General features: G+C 47.1%; 1 protein-coding gene across 7 annotated transcripts in view; it reads left to right on the top strand.

Annotated features, from left to right (window-relative positions):
* Positions 1-15,756, top strand: part of RNF152 (ring finger protein 152) — a 72,362-nt gene extending 56,606 nt beyond the window's left edge. For 6 of the 7 annotated variants that reach the window (XM_027525851.1, XM_027525854.1, XM_027525850.1 and 3 more), the window contains exon 2: positions 14,215-15,756. In XM_027525851.1, coding sequence (XP_027381652.1) covers positions 14,359-14,973 — 615 coding nt within the window. In that variant the 5' untranslated portion in view covers positions 14,215-14,358 and the 3' untranslated portion in view covers positions 14,974-15,756. The remainder of the gene's footprint in view (positions 1-14,214) is intronic. The other variant, XM_027525852.1, reaches the window with a different exon arrangement.
* Positions 15,757-16,766: the final 1,010 nt, after the last annotated feature.

The following is a 16,766-nucleotide window of genomic DNA, read 5'->3' as shown; positions in this document are numbered from 1 at the left end:
CCTCAAAGTTGCTACCTCCATTCAGTGGTCTGAACCAGAAACTGGGCATCTTTCGCTCGTCCCTCCTTTGCTCTCTCCCTTGCTCTCCTCTCGCACTGTACTGCTATCCTATCTCCAAGTCCTCTTCATTCGCTCTTCCCTTTTCTTCCATCCCCACAGCTTTCATTCCAGCCTTGCCCATCCTTTTCTTTCAGCTGAACTCCTGCCAATTCATCCCCACTGCTGGGAAGCTTTAAAAAAACACACACACACACACACACAGTGGAATAGTACTCAGCCATAAAAAGGACAAATTCTGAAACTTGCTTTAATTTAACTTGGATGGACCTTGAACACATGCTTAGTGAAACAGACCAGACCCAAAGACAAGCATTACCTGATTCCCCTTACGTGAGGTCCTACCTAGATAGGTAGTTCCTTGGAACAAAATGCAGAAGAGAGGCTCCCAGGCACTTGGGGAATAGGAAGGTAGGGAGTTCCTGTTTAATGGCTATAGGGTTTCTATTTGGGATAATGAACAAGTTCTGGAAATAGATCATGGAGATGAATCACTTCTATGAATGTACTCAATCTTATGAATGTACTTCATGCTATATTCTTTAGACTAGCTCAACATAATAATAATGCAGTTATGGTTGGGAAACCTCTCTCCCTGAAGCTGAAGCTCCAATACTTTGGCCACCTTATGGGAAGAGCTGACTCACTTGAAAAGACTCTATTGGGGAAAGACTAAAGGCAGGAGGAGAAGAGGATGACAGAGGATGAGATGGTTGGATGGCATCACCGACTCAATGGACATGAGTTTGCGTAAGCTCCGGGAATTGGTGATGGACAGGGAGGCCTGGCGTGCTGCAGTCCATGGGGTCATAGAGTCGGACACAACTGAGCGACTGGATAACAACTCTCCTATGAAGTCTTCACAAGCCCCCTCACCTCCCAGATAAAATCCAGGTTCTGTGTAGGAGGAAGGAGGGGCCCCTGCCCCCCGACCCCGCTCCCCCGTCTCGGCCCTGCCTCCGTGGGGTCTGTGTCGCTGCCTGCGTCTCGCCGCCCGGTGACCTCGCGTCTCCCCGAGGGGACAGGTGCTCAGTCGTTAGGACCGGGAGAGGAAGTGGCCTCGGCTCGGGGCCCAGCTGTTTCCTCCTGTCGTGCTTTAGAACCGTGTGGCCAAGGTCGTGTCTTACCCCCGCTTCGTCATCCGCTTCTCCGCTGAGCTGGGAGCCCGGGGTGGGTGGTTAGCTAGCGCTGCCCCCAGCCCGCCGCCCTGCGCAGGCCCCGCCTTCTCTTGAGCGCCTCCTGGGACGCGGTCACACCAGCTGCGGGCACCGAGGGCTTGTCGGGTGCTGGCAGAGCTCATTCTGGACGGCTGGTGGGCTGTCCCCGTCCCCTCTTACAGGAGTCCTGGAGCTGCGTGCTGGCACCCAGGCGCTGGCCCCGTTCCTATCCACCCCCATCTGCCCCGCGTGGAACTCTGCCTCTTGCCTACGCTGTGTCCTCAGCTTGGAGTCGAGATGCTGTCTTTTCCTGCATCCCAGACGGACAGGGGCTCCTTCTCCGTGTCTACCCGATCCCCTACCCCGCCCGCCTTAAGCCCAGGTCACACGGTCCTGTAGCTAGGAGCATGGCTTCTTTGCAAGGATGAGCCCCGTGTTTTTCCTTTTCCACCCCGCAAACGGAGAGCAGTGCCTCTTACTCCGTACATGTTTGAATGCATGCGTTTATAGCAGTGCTTGTCACTCTAGGGTTTTCTCTGTGAAGTTGAATAAACACCTTGTTTTCAGAAATCATGGTCCTGGGACAATCTGAAAGTACCCTCAAAATATCGCTACTTTCCCCTAAGTCAAAACCCACAGGTAGTGCTTTAAATACAGAAACAGATTCAAAGATAGAAAGCAGAGCAGTGACTTTAGGGGCTGGAGGTCCGGGTGGGGGTAGGAGGGACAGGCTGGGTGAGGGCAAGGGCCGCTTTGGGTGGTGGAAATAGCTTGATTGGCACAGTGGTTTCACAGCTTCTCACTGCTCAGAACTCATTGAACTGTACTCTTAAAACATGTGCATTTTATCACTGATAAATTTTACCTCAAAGTGACTTAAAAATATCAGAAAGCAAGAGGAAAAATCTTTTGGATTTATCGTTTGGTTTGGAAAGATGAATTAGTGATTGATAGCCTTTGGTTGCAGCAGCGTTCAATATCTAGTTTAGGGGTTTGTACGTTTTTCTTTTTTTTCTTACCTTGCCTAAATGGAAAATCAACGCTCATTGAGTTACTGCAGCTGGAAGTAAGAAAAAGCAGAAGTAATGAACAGACTGACAGCTGACTCCCTGTGGCGCTTAATTTTAGTACTGATGCCTTCAGGAATTCTTTGAAACTTCAGTTTGAGGCTTAATTCATGCGATGAATCATCGATATTGAGGGTAGGTAGGGAGACTGAAGCAATAAACACTCTCTGCTCAAAGAAAATCATCTCGTGAATGGTTTTTGAATAGACTTATTTAAAGTGACGGCCATAAAGCCCACCAGGTTTTTAATATGCCATCCTTTTTTCAAATGTTTAATATAGAATGTTCTCCAGGTAACTTGAAGCAACTCTGAAGAAATAAAGGAATTCAAAATAGAGGGGATATATGTATACATTATGGGGCTTCCCTGGTGGCTCAGTGGTCAAGAGTCTGCCTGCAATACACAGGGCTGCAGATTCCATCCCTGGGTGGAGAAGATCCCCTGGAGGAGGGCATGGCAACCCACTCCAGCATTCTGGCCTGGAGAATCCCATGGACGGAGGAGCCTGGCGGGCTACAGTCCATGGGGTCACAAAGAGTTGGACACGCCTGAGACGACACAGCACGCATGTATACATACAGCTGTTCGCGTTTCTGTGCAACGGAAGCTAACACAACATCACAAAGCAGCTGTGAGTGTGCGTGTGTCAGTCACTAAGACGCGTCCAACTCTTAGCGACCTCATCGACTGTAGCCCACCAGGCTCCTCTGTTCATGGGATTTTCTGGGCGAGAACACTGGAGTGGGCTGCCTTTCCTTTCTGCAGGGGACCTTCCCCACCCAGCGACTGAACCTTTGTCTCCTGAGTCGCCCGCATTGCAGGCACGTTCTTTACCACTAAGCTGCCTGGAAAGCAATTATACTCCAATAAAAATTAATTTAAAAAGAACTATACCTATTAAATTTTTTCATGTGTGAAAATGGGAGAGTCTTAACAATTACATGGTTTTTAAAAAATTGAGCCAAGACTTTCTTGCCCTGTATCTCCTTCCAGCCTTCAGAGGCCTCAGATGAATGGCTCTCTCATTGTAAATCACACATGTTCTATCTCACTTTGAAGGGATGCCCATGTATTTGGGAAATGTATCCAAAAGTTGAACCATCAGAAGATGCTTCTGTATAGGGCTAGGATTCACCTGGCCAAGTTTAAATTTGTTGAGCTACTGCAGGACGATGCCGATGAAAAACAAGCATTGTATCCAAAGTTCAGACCATCAGGAGGCATTATCGTGGTCTTTGTGAAGTTCCATCAGATGGAGGGTTGTCTTTAGTCTGGAGCTGTCATAAGGAATTCTAGAACCATCACTTATTTGATGAAGCGGTAGAACCATGTATTTCAGTGTGAAGAATGTTTGGAGCCCTAACTGTAAGTTCTCACTAAGGGTCTTAGTGAATATTTGCTGTGGGTGGGCCCTACAGGTGTTGGCCGTTGCCAATGTTCTTTGCTCAGCTCTTTCCTCCTATTGTCTGGGAATAGTCATTTAGAAGGACAATGCAGTTGTAAAGCTGATACTCCCTTAATGTCTTCCTCAAATAATTATGAAAATATTTTGCATTCTGTGGCTTGACAGAAAACTCAGGTGAGATAGCTCATGTTAGAGCAATAAGCTGATTTGAGGATGGGTGTCTCCGGAGTAATATACTGAATTCAGGGATTAAGGGCAGAGCTGATGAGAAACGATGTAGGCCTGAGGTCAGCAGATGACGTCCTGTTGGCCGGATCCCATCTGTGGCCTGTTTCTGTAAAGGGAGTCTTATTGGAACGCAGCCTCAGCTGCTCTTTGACGTTCGATATGACTGTTTTGACACTTTGATGGCAGAGCTGAATATTTGCAAAAAAGCCTGCATGAACCCCAAAGCCTAAAAGACGCCTCATTTGCCCTACAGAGGAAGGTTGTGGGCCCTGAAGCAGATGACATATCATGGGAAAACATTAAAAAAACAAATTGCCTCAAGGTTTCAATTTGTGCTGGAATTTGTGGTTTGGTAAGAAATAGGCGTGGGGATGTGCGTGTGTGATTCGTTTCAAGAAAATGCAGATATTTACATCGGCTGTTGTCGGGGCCTTCAGAGGTTCTCTGTCCCCTGCACGTGAAGAGCAGGGGCCGTGGGGGCCCTTGGCAGAGAGAGGCCTCCACTCTCCAAGACGCTTGCCCCTCTGACAGCCCCTCAATCCTTAACACACAGTCTTGGCCCTCAAGCCATTTGCCCCGAAGGTGACTTAATGTGCTTCCTTGGCACTGGGCTATCTTTAGATTTCGCCTTGCGATACCACCTTAAACTCCGGCATCTCTTGAGCCTTGTGAGCTCAGAGCCGCCTTTGCTATCTGAGATAATGCTGGCGCGGGTCGGATGGGGTGCTTAATCAAATAAAGAATATTTCTGTGTCCTTCTCTCTGACTCTTACTCCCCAGTGTCTGGAGTCAAAAGAATAGTGGGCCAGCTTAGATTCCTTGGGCTCCGATATCCTCTCTGCCCCTAACAGGCAATGATAGCTCTTTGCTTAGCCGTTCTGTCTAAGCCCTGTGCACGATCAACTGAATTTGTATGATCACTTGGAGAAGAGTCTCCCTCTAATGCTGTGTCGGCCCTTCCCCTTGGCTTTGGTTCCCAGCTCCTTCAGCTCTCCTCAGATTCTAGGAGTTGAAGTAACTGACCTTTTCCCCTCTGCTCTACCTGTCTGTCTCATGGCATCTTTTATCATTGCATCTCTCCAGGGAGCCTGGGGATCCACGGACAGTCCTTTATATCTCTTCTCTATCTTTGTGACCATCTGCACCTTTCTTTCTTCACCATCCTTGGGTGATCAGAGCAAGTGAAGGTGCAACTGTATGTCTGAAGCCAGTGTTAACCTTGGCTTCTGTATGAGCCAGACAGGTATGCAGGCGTCTCCTCAGGGGACAGTTGGAACCTCACCCTCACCTGGTAGCAAGCTTGGATAACAGGGATATCTTGCTTGAGCTGAGATGGTTATTGATCAGATATAAAATAGTTATTCCTTTGATTATTGCTAAAAATCAAAGTTGTGGCTGTTTTCTGTTAGGGTGTTAGCTCTGTTTATACTCATTCATTAAATTCAAGGCATAAAGGAAGAAGCTTCTTTTTTAAAAAACGTTTTATTTTATATTGGGAATATAGGCGATTAACAATGTCGTGACAGTTTCAGGTGGACAACAGAGTGACTCAGCCATACATCTACCTGGATCCATTCTCCCCAAGACCCCTCCTATCCAGGCTGCCGAGTAAAAGTGAGCAGAGTTCCCTATACCGTACAGTAGGGAAGAGGCTTCCAGTGGTTCCTGTTTATTTTAGACGCCCACTGCAGATGGCATTTTAGATGTCTCGTGTATACGTGCATGAGATCCCTGACAGTTAATATGCATAGATGATCTGTCAGGTATAAGGAGAGTGACTGTAGAACACGCAGCCTGACAGCTCTGTCATTTGCTGAAAACCCACGTGTGGTTAGCAGTTACTCAGGTCAAGGAACTCTCTTCACTAGAAGGGACTCGAGGGTCCATCGAGTCCAGTGTCCTTGGAGGAGAGGACCCTGCACTCACCGAGAGGTGACTTGCTTCAGGTAACCCATCTACTTAAGGGCAGAACTGGAGCTAAACACTTTCTCTCCCGATTCCTAATAGTAGTGATTGTCTGATAGATACTAAAGCAAACAAACCAACAAAACCCAGTGCTTATTATCCTGAAATCTGGCTTTAATTCCTAAAAATGTCTTGATTCCAATATGCTTTGATTTTAAATGTTCATCACCAAGTTGTGGATGGGTCCAATTCATCCCTCTTTTCCCTACCTTGGCCTAAATGAAATGCTCCTGAGTAAATACATCTCTGGAGGCTGTGGTTCCGTTTCAGCTGCTTGGTTAGTTGCACTTTTGCAGCAGAAGCTTTGGCACGTGGAGGGCGCAGCACCTAGGCTGTGGCCGTGCCCCTCGGGCTCGTGGTTACCCCGTTAGGCAGTGCTGGCCAGGCTAGTCCCATGGCTGTGTGGCGAGTCCCCAGGTGACCACTGCCTTCTGCTGGGTCTGCAGCTCTGCCCGTTTAGCCAGTGACCTCTGTCCTACCCTGCCTGCCTCTGCTACTGCGGCCAATCTGCCTCCAGCACTGGCACCATCCTTTGCCCCATACCCCCTGGTCACTCAAGACTTGTTTTTTTGCCACACCACATTGTTTGTGAGATCAGAGTTCCCTGACCAGGGATTGAACCTGTGCCCCCTGAAGTGGAAGTTCAGAGTCTTAACCACTGAACCGCCAGGGACGTCCCTGCTCAAGACTTTGAATAACCATTCTTACTCTCCAGGTTTTCTGTATCATCAAATACTGCAAACCATGATGCTCATGGGAGAAAACAGGACAACTTTTTTTTTAAAGTTTGGGCTGATAGAATTCTCATTTGAGATTTGTTAGAGCCCTGGGATCTACCGCCTTCTCCATGAAGACAGACAGTTGTTACACAAATTGGACTTTACACGCATTAGGCAATTGTGTCCTGAAAGGGTTGCTCTCTGCTACCAGAGGAGCAAACGTCAGCCACACACCTGCCACCGCCAAGCCATTCCCATTCTTGCCATTAATCAGAGTGTTTGCCAAGATCCAGTATAACTAAATGGTCTTGCCAGTCAAAATGCCAGATTAAATGGAATTGTAATTATTTTCTCTAATCTCATTTCAAATATTTACATTTTCTTGAATAAGTAAATGACCTGTATCAAAAAGACATGCTACTTTAAGACAGTAAGAAAAGCATACTGCGGGGTCCAGCCCCGGTGGATCCAGGGAATTCGAAGGGGAGATGGCATCGGAGATCAGGAAACAACAGCTTATTTAAATGTTAATTAAAGATATAAAGAGTGGTTAAATAAAGATAGCTCAGTGAGGAAGTTCAGTGGAGAAAAGAGGCTGAATAATTCAGCCAGAAGGTGAGAGAAAGAACGACATGGTGAGACCAAGTTTCGGTGAACAAGGCCTGCACTTTATTTTCCAAAGTAGTTTTTATACCTTAAGTTATGCATAGAGGATAATGGGGGAAGGGGTAGAGTCATGTAGCAAGCCAGGCTTCCTTCCTGCAAACTTATCATATGATAAAGTTTAGGTGATTTGCATCATCTTCTGGCCCGGAGGCCTGTTAACATTTTAAGACCCTTTCTTCAGAAAACTTATTTTTCTCTAAAGGTGATTAGTCAGGCGCCACCCTCCAAAAGCATTAGATAAAGTTGCATTCCTACAGGGCAAAGGTGTGGTGGGCTACAACAAGAAAAAGAATTAACTCAAGGGTCCAAGGTTACAAATATTAAAGCTACTACTTACATTCCTGAATGTAATCAGTACACTGCCAGGGACACAGTAGGTAAGGGATATGGAAACTTAGCAGCAAACATTGGCCCAACAAGTGAAAAACCCTTCCCCAATACAATTTCTAATCAATCTTTTAACTGCTCAAAGGAATCTGTATTTAGACAGTTTAGAACATCTTATGCCTCTCACAGTTGGGAGGCTCTGAACAATCACATGTGGCCGGAAGAACCTATTCAGGAGAGAGATGGTGGTGGGGGACAGCCCCCCGTAAAGTCAGAGGTGTAGGTGAGAGCACAAAGCAGTAAAGTAGGCAGACTCTGGTTTTGGGGGTAGATGCTCGAGAATTTCCAGGGGGACTCCTGAGGCTCGATCCCGCCTTTGCGAATGCCGAGCCTCCTTCCTCATGACCTTTGCCACGGGCGGAGTTCCTCACGCTGGCTCCCGGCAGCATACAGTGACTAGTTTAATCTCTGACCTTGAGGTTTTTTTCAGTGCGACCACTGAATTTAAGATCCTCATGTGGACTGCAGATGGAACCATCAAGGCCAGTCAGATGTAATCCGTATCAGCTCATGTCACAGTGCTGGGGAGAGGCTTCATACTTGATGTCACGGTCGCAAACCTAAGTCACAGTGTACGAAGAATCGTGAAAGTGTAAGCAGGGAAAAACTGCCTGGATTGTAGCTGGCAGCTTCCGTATCCCAGAGTTTCATATTTGAGGGTTTCGTATCTGAGGATACAGAGGGCCAGCATCCTGCTGCTGCTGCTGCTGCTAAGTCGATTCAGTCATGTCTGACTCTGTGCGACCCCAGAGACGGCAGCCCACCAGGCTCCCCGTCCCTTGGATTCTCCAGGCAAGAGTACTGGAGTGGGGTGCCATTGCCTTCTCCGGGCCAGCATCCTAGGCCATTTTAAATAAGGAGCTTGAACATTCTTGGATTTTTTTTTCTTCTTTCATTCTTGGATTTTGCGACTGAAGCGACTTAGCAGCAGAAGCAGCAGCAGAGGGGATTCTGGAACCAGTCCCCCACAGACACCGAGGGATGGATATATTTTATCAGCTTTTTTTATCCTTATGTGCCTGGACTTCTGAAAGCCACTAAACTATAAAAACTCAGTGTAGAAGACCACCCACTAAATTCATGGGAGCACTTGATCACACCCACACTTTAATAAAGATGCTTAAAATTATGTAGTTTTTTAACAAGAAGAAATTTTCTTTTGTGAAGATACACTGGTATCGTAAAGCACCGCATGTTGGTTGACCCTGAGCAACAAGGACGGTGTACACTCCCTCTGGTTCTGGCATTTTCCCTCCAAGTCACACCTTCCTCCGTTTATACGCATCCCAGTTTTTTAAGCGGTTTTAAAACCAGGGCATGAATTAGCTTTGAGTTCAATGATGATTCAGGGCCTTTCATTTGTATATTGTGCAATTGACATTATTTATGAGACTGTTTTTAAGTATTTTAAAATTAAGGCGTATACTTTTTTTTTGTTAGCTGCTGTGTGCAACACACAGGGATCTAAGTTCCCTGACCGGGGATTGAACCTATGTCCCCTGTAGTGGAAGCTCAAAGCCCCAACCATGGGCTGCCAGGGAAGTGTCAAAACTACTGTTTTATGAAGATATGTTTGACTATGAGTTGTATCTTGTAAAACATATTAGTTTGAGAAGGCCCTCCCTTAGCTGTTATTCCTCTTTTTGTGGTCTGTCTGGTTGGTTTCTATTTTATTTTTAACCTTTGCATTCTTTCAAAATAAACTGTAGTGACATTTAAAACTCATCCCAGCGTATTTCAGCTTGCACCTGTGCTCATGCATTCTGCCCAAACACTCTTTCCTCTGGACTCTGAGTGTTTGCTTTGAGCGTCGCGTCTCGCTCCTGTAAGGACGGTAATGGCCAAGACAGGCTGCCTGTGGTGCTCGTGTCTCCTGTGCTCGACTGGGAATTTTGAGTTTCTTGTGTAGCTGATGTGGACCTTATTTTTTTTATAGTTGACTCACATCTTTTGGGTTTATGAAAGGAAGAAAGGGAGATGAAAGAGAGAAAGAATGATTCATCTTTAGCTTTGGTCCAGAGCCTCATAAATCTTCTTCTCTTTACCTAACTAATCATCATCATTACTAATTATGAGACAGGAAATAAACTGGAATTCAGTTCGGGCTGGCTTCACATAGAGCAAATCAGCGTATAAATCAAGAGGCTGTCCTGTCATCAGAAAGACTTGAAGAGCTGAGCAGAGAGGGGAGGAACTGTTTCCCCTCTGCTTTTGTGTTTGGCCTCTGTTTTAAGGCCTACTGTTGGATAAAGTTGGAAATTTTAACTTGGATATGTTGGAAATTGAGTCGTATAATCTAATCTTAAGGGAGCTCGACACCAATTAAGTGAATGTTACTTGGAACATAAATTCATGAATAAAGTGCATGTTGGTTTTGTTGAAAAACGGTCATGTGGCAGGTCTTGGGGCAGAGCCAGGGGACTCTGAGCCTTCCTCCTCCCTGGGCTGTGGCTCACGGCTGCCCTTCAGGGGCCAGGAGTGCCCTGGGCAGATTGTGCCCACACCTGGCAGTGTCCAAGTTGGAAGGAAGGAGGCATTGGCACCAGGGCTCCCTTAGCCCTTCACTGCCTGGCCATGCCTGAACTCGCCCTTCAGCCACAAACCTTCAGCCGTGTGTGTGTGTGTGTGTGTGTGTGTGTGTGTGTGTGTGTGTATGTATCCTGGTGGCTCAGACTGTAAAGAATCTGCCTGCAATGCAGGACACCCAGTTTCAATCCCTAGGTCAGGAAGATCCCCTGGAGAAGGGAATAGCAACCAACTCCAGGATTCTTGCCTGGAGGATCCCATGAACAGAGGAGCCTGGTGGGCTACAGTCCATGGGGTCGCAGAGTCGGAATCGACTGAGCAACCGAGCACTCACACACTCCTCACAGTCTCAGGCTGCCTGGAACGTTGTTGTCTGAGGCACGTGCTGGGAGGGGTCCCTGGCCACCCCTGTTCTTCCGTTCAGCCAGGCTTAACAATAAGTGCTCCCTAAGTGCCTGGCTGCAGTCTGCTGTGTCTGTCTCTGGTTGAGATCCCTTCTCTGGAGGTGCCATCTAGCTCTCTCAGGCCCGGTCCTGACTTTGCTCTGCAACATCAGACCCATGTTTTCAGCTTCCTTTTGATTCTTTAGCATCTTCCTGAGTGTCTGATTTCTTACACCGTCCCCACACCTCAAATGGAGTCCATCCCAAACAGGACTCATCGTGTTTCTCTCCACCTTTCCTGTTTCTCTCGTGTCTGTTTCACCCTCCTCTCTCTCGGCCTTTGCCTCTTCCCCTTACAACCTCGTTGTCAACGTGGCCAGATCCCACCTGACTCCTGTACGAGCTGTCAGCACTTTTGATCTCTTCATCCTCATCACCACTGTTGACTTCAGACACACACACACATGCACACACGCCTCATCTCTTGTCTAATATTACAGTAGCTTCCCAGCAGTTCTTTCCAGTCTATTGACCGTGGCTCCCTGATGAATCCCGCGTCTTTGGCACTTGGGGCTGTCCACAGTTTGTGGTCTGGGGCCTGTGGCCTGGGCCTGGGTCCACTCACCTCTCCCCTCCCTGTGGGCTCTGCTCTCCCCAGCTGGACCTGCGGGAGGGTGTGTGCAGGTTCTGTGTGAATTTTGTTTCTTTAAAAGGCATCCAGGGACTTCCTGGTGGATCAGTGATTAAGACCTCGCCTTGCAATGCAGAGGGTGTGGGCTCGATGCCTGGTCAGGGAGCTCAGATCCACATGCCTCGAAGCCAAGAATCCAAAAACAGAAGCAATAAAGGCTTTAAAAAAATAAAAAGTCAAAGGTGTCTGTATCAAAGACTACGCTTCTAGCCTAAAACTGTGAAGCTCTTTCTTAGAGATGGCATCTGTAAGTTACTCTTGTGTTAGAGAAAACCTAGCCAGTGTCACAGCTAGAGTACAAAAGTAACTCTGTAATTAATTGTTCACCCCTTTTCCTTTGCTCATGCTGGTTTCTGAACTTGAAAGTAGCCTGCCCCTGATTTTACCTGTCTAAATCCTCTCCATAATCCAGACTTTTCACTGAGCCTCTTTGATTGCTCTATCCGGCTCCAGTAAGGCAAGCATCACTATATTTATAACTATTTAATTGCATAGCTGTTTAAGTACCTCTAGTCTGGGAGTTTCTTATGGGTGGTGACAATGTCTTTTGTTACAAAGGACAAAAATAACTACCATAATGCTTGACACATGGTAAATATTCAATGAGAATTTGAATGAATAAATGAATGGAAGAGAAAATACGTTCATGAGTTCATTCTTGCCTAACTTTAAATAGCTTAGGAGTGCTTTTTGGGTCTGATTCATCTTATTAATCTATCATGGCTAGTATTGTGTTTTTTGCATGATAGATACTCAGTAGATATTTATTTTTTTAATTTCTTGTTTCAGTTTTATTGAGGTATAATTGACAAAATAGATTGTAAGACATTTAAAATGGACGCTTTAAAGTACGGAAATAAGTATGCATTGTGAAAGGACTCCCCACATCTCATTGATTAACACATCCATCATCTCACATCTTTATCTTTTTTTTCTTTTGGTGAGAATATTTTAAGTTCTACACTTAGCAGATTTCAATTATTCCACAACTATTTCTTGAAGTAGTGGATAGATGAGCTGCTGCTAAGTCGCTTCAGTCGTGTCTGACTCTGTGCGACCCCATAGAGGGCAGCCCACCAGGCTCCCCCATCCCTGGGATTCTCCAGGCAAGAACACTGGAGCAGGTTGCCATTTCCTTCTCCAATGCATGAAAGTGAAAAGTGAAAGTGAAGTCGCTCAGTCGTGTCCGACTCTTAGTGAACCCATGGACTGCGGCCCACCAGGTTCCTCCGTCCATGGGATTTTCCAGGCAAGAGTACTGGAATGGGGTGCCACTGCCTTCTCCGGATAGACGAGCAGTTGATTATAATATGCACCTTCTGAATGCTATGTTACTATATTTTATTTTCAATAATTTAAGTCCTCTTACTACAGCAAAATCAGTCCATCCTAAAGGAGATCAGTTCTGGGTATTCACTGGAGGAACTGATGTTGAAACTGAAACTCCAATACTTTGGCCACCTGATGCAGAGAGCTGACTCATTTGAAAAGACCCTGACGCTGGGAAAGATTGTGGGCAGGAGGAGAAGGGGACGACAGAGGATGAGATGGCCGGATGGCATCACCGATTCAATGGACATGAGTTTGGGTGGATTCTGGGAGTTGGTGATGGACAGGGAGGCCTGGCATGCTGTAGTCCATGGGGTCGCAAAAAGTCGGACACAACTGAGCGACTGATCTGATCTGAACTACAGCAAATATTTTAAAATGTTTCTCTTTTGATTGTCAGCATTAATTTTTATCAGTGATTATTTCTGACTTTAAACTTTTTCTACATTTTGATTTTTATCTTAAAACGTAATCACCGTGGAGGGGTGTATTCATAATTTCACAAAGGAAATCAGAATGAAAAAGAAGGTTCTCTTTTTAAGAAAAATGTGAAGGAGGTTATCTATATTATTAGCTCCTGCTTCTAGGTGTAGGTGGGGTTCTAGGACTAGCAATTATTTTTACAACAATGGTTGAACAGTTTTTTCCAGAGTCATCATGATTCCATTCAGAACACATAATTCGGATGCTTTCAATAGGAAATGGTGTTGGGCAGCATTTATTAAAACATTTGATGGATTCCTTAAACTCCAGTTAAGTTGAACTAAGTTATCCTGCCTCCTGTCAATACCAGAAGGCTAACATTCTTCTTCTCCTCTTTTTTTTTTTTTTTTGGTGAAGGCTGTTTGCCAGTTTTCTTTGACAATAATACTTGATTATAATCAGTGAATTAATGATAATTGCTTTTGGTCCTGTTGATGCAGTCCCAAATAATCATGAAATTAAAAGAACTGACTGAAACATACTAGTGATCCTGTGTATTTTTGTGACCCTTACTGCCTAAAGATTCATTGTTGTTATTTGGCGGTTGTTTTGACTCTTTTTAGAGCCATTTGACAAAAATTGCTTTGGTTCAGGAGATTTGGTGGGAAAGATAACCAATACCTGTGTGTGCTTATTTGGTGGCACCATTTTAATAACCCGTGAGAGAGGAATAGTCCTAACCCACATCCATCCAGTGAGCTGGTTATGTGACATACCTAGATTTGTAGAGGTGCCTGTATCTGGCAATGAGCACTTACAGGATGGTGAGCAGAGTCAGGAAAAGGTCAGAGGCGCACAGGAAAGAAATTTAGGAAATGCTAGAAGCTTATTGGAAATGAAAGAATTTCTGCAGTATGTTTAGAAGAACAGTTCAGAAGAACAATAAAACAGAAACAGCAGGCTCCCTCTGTAGAACATTTGGGGGGCATTGCATACCCTGCAGAGATACTTGTTTCTTTAGAAATAAGAAAAGTATTCGAGGAGAGGACTTGCTCACTCATTGTCCACTGGACATCCCAGGACTCTTCCAGTCTCAGGAGCGGGAAACTTGTACTCGTTTAACCCGACATCCAGACTTTCGAGCAGTGAAATACATCCATCTCGGCTTGCTGGAAGTAATTCACTTTGTGTGCGTTTTTGTTTCCTTCAGAAATGCGCGAGCCTGAGTATGCTGGAAGCCCGTGAGCGCCCCGACCCCCCGGCGACTGCGGCGAGGCCCTCCGGAGGAAGCGCGCTGAGCGGCGGACTCTGACTTGGGACGGCCCGGCCCTGCCCTCGGCGCCCGGCGCTCGCCATGGAGACGCTCTCGCAGGACTCGCTGCTGGAGTGCCAGATCTGTTTCAATTACTACAGCCCCCGGCGGAGGCCCAAGCTGCTGGACTGCAGGCACACCTGCTGCTCCGTGTGCCTGCAGCAGATGCGGACGAGCCAGAAGGACGTGCGGTGCCCCTGGTGCCGGGGCACCACCAGGCTGCCCCCGGGCTTCTCGGTGTCGCAGCTGCCGGACGACCCCGAGGTGCTGGGGGTCATTGCCATCCCACACGCCTCCGAGCACACGCCGGTCTTCATCAGACTCCCGAGCAACGGGTGCTACATGCTGCCCCTGCCCGTCTCCAAGGAGCGCGCGCTGCTGCCCGGCGACGCGGGCTGCCGCCTGCTGCCCGGGGGCCAGCCGAAGGCGATGGCCATGGTGAGCGTCCCCGCGGCCGAGCAGCAGCCCCTGCAGCCCGCGGCCCCGGGCGAGGCGGCGGCCGAGGAGCCGGAGCGGCGGGGCGCGGCCAAGAGCTCCACCTGGTCCGGCGTGTGCACCGTCATTCTGGTGGCCTGCGTCCTGGTCTTCCTCCTGGGCATCGTGCTGCACAACATGTCCTGCATTTCTAAGCGCTTCACCGTGATATCCTGCGGCTGAAGGGCCGCGGGCAGGGCTCCGTGGGGGCCCGCTCGGGGCTGAGCAGCTGTTGGTGGGGGGATCGCGGTGAGAAGGCGGGGGCCGCTGACCCCGGGGGGCCCGGTGCTGGCCCCCGGGCCCTGGGCCGCCATTTGATTACCCGAAGTCAGACACGAAGGGCAGACCCGCGGTCCCAGCCCGAAAGCAGGCGGAGCCCTCGGATCCCTGGTGGCGACAGCTTCGAAGACGGTTGCATGCATCCTCATAATCACCTATTAAACGGACTGTAATTTATCATTTCTCCAAATCATGTTACAAGATAGACCTATTCTACTTAGACGTTAAACTGTTGGAAGTGCATACCATGTGATCTTCTCTAAATGTGGTAGATTAAAACAAAGATGCTCTGCATACAAGTAGAATTAAACCTGAAAATCCATGTAAAAATTCAACTGCAACATGAAGTGCTGGTTTCTTTCCTTTTTTTGAGAAAATGAGACCCTGTCTCCATTTAGTTGTATGACTTTTTATACCGTTTTGAATGGCACCCAAAGTAAAATAAGTTAAGCGGACAGTTATCTTTTCAGGAACACGTCTGAGCGAGCGTTTCCAATGTGCTGTGTTTGTCACGTACCTTCACTTTTCTTCCCTTGCAATTAGAGCTCGATTGTGTTCATTAAACCGAAGGCCCGACAGGGGAGCAATAAACTGAGTAATAATGAGAAATGCCTAATCCCACAGGAAACCCACATGCCAATTTTTCTCAAGCCATCTCACAAATAAGAATTTTAAATGTAAATATTGTGTATTTGTGTGTGTGTGTCATTTGATTTACCTCAGGTCTTGAGTCTTTTCAGAAGAATCCCAGGACTGAGACTTGTAGGCGTGAGCGGGTCCAGAGTCTGAAGCGGCGGCCGCCTGGGCCCCCCACGAGGTGTCACAGACGTGTCACTTCCATACTTGCTCCTCTTCTGCGTGTTCAAGTCCTGTATTCTGTAAGGCACAAACGGAGAATACAGAAGATTCTGTCTTTTCTCCCAGTTTTGATGTGTTCTCATAGCCTTGAGTGTAGGTAACTGCTAACAAACCTACACTGGCATTTTAAGACAGTCCATGGTTACTTCCTGAAAGAGATGGCTCCACGAGAGTTCAACCATTCCACACTCCAGTTTCTTCTTGTGGGCAGAAGTGAGATCTTCTCTTGTATTTCAAGATGTGTTTTTATTGAGAAAAATGGCAAGGTGAACTAGCAATTCACATTCCCAGTTTAAGTGGACCAGTTCATCATAAATTCTGAAACGTTCTTAAATGTTTAATGGCCTACAGTTGCTCATGAAGAAAGATCTGCTGGTTTTAAATGATACATTCTATGCCTGAATATGTGTGCATTCAGACATAGCTGTGCGCTTTACAGTTCTAGTTTCTTTTATGGAATTCATGAAGCAAGTGGTGCGTGCCAAGCCCCCCCCCCGCCCCCATTCACAGATATGTCCATGTTCCACTGAATTCCTGAAAATGGGACACAAAGATAAGCAGTGACTGCCTCCAAAAAGTAAGGCTAGAAATAATCCTTAAGACTGAGGTAATTTAATTACCTACATGCTAACTTTCACCTCGGAGAAGGCAATGGCACCCCAATCCAATACTCTTGCCTGGAAAATCCCATGGACGGAGGAGCCTGGTGGGCTGCAGCCCATGGGGTCGCTGAGGGTCGGTCGCGACTGAGCGACTTCCCTTTCACTTTTCACTGTCATGCGCTGGAGAAGGAAATGGCAACCCACTCCAGTGTTCTTGCCTGGAGAATCCCAGGGATG

Source organism: Bos indicus x Bos taurus, chromosome 24, assembly GCF_003369695.1.
Source record: "Bos indicus x Bos taurus breed Angus x Brahman F1 hybrid chromosome 24, Bos_hybrid_MaternalHap_v2.0, whole genome shotgun sequence".
Classification (NCBI taxonomy): domain Eukaryota; kingdom Metazoa; phylum Chordata; class Mammalia; order Artiodactyla; family Bovidae; genus Bos; species Bos indicus x Bos taurus.
The sequence above is the reverse complement of the archived record's forward strand: the minus strand, read 5'-3'. Positions and strand labels throughout refer to the sequence as shown.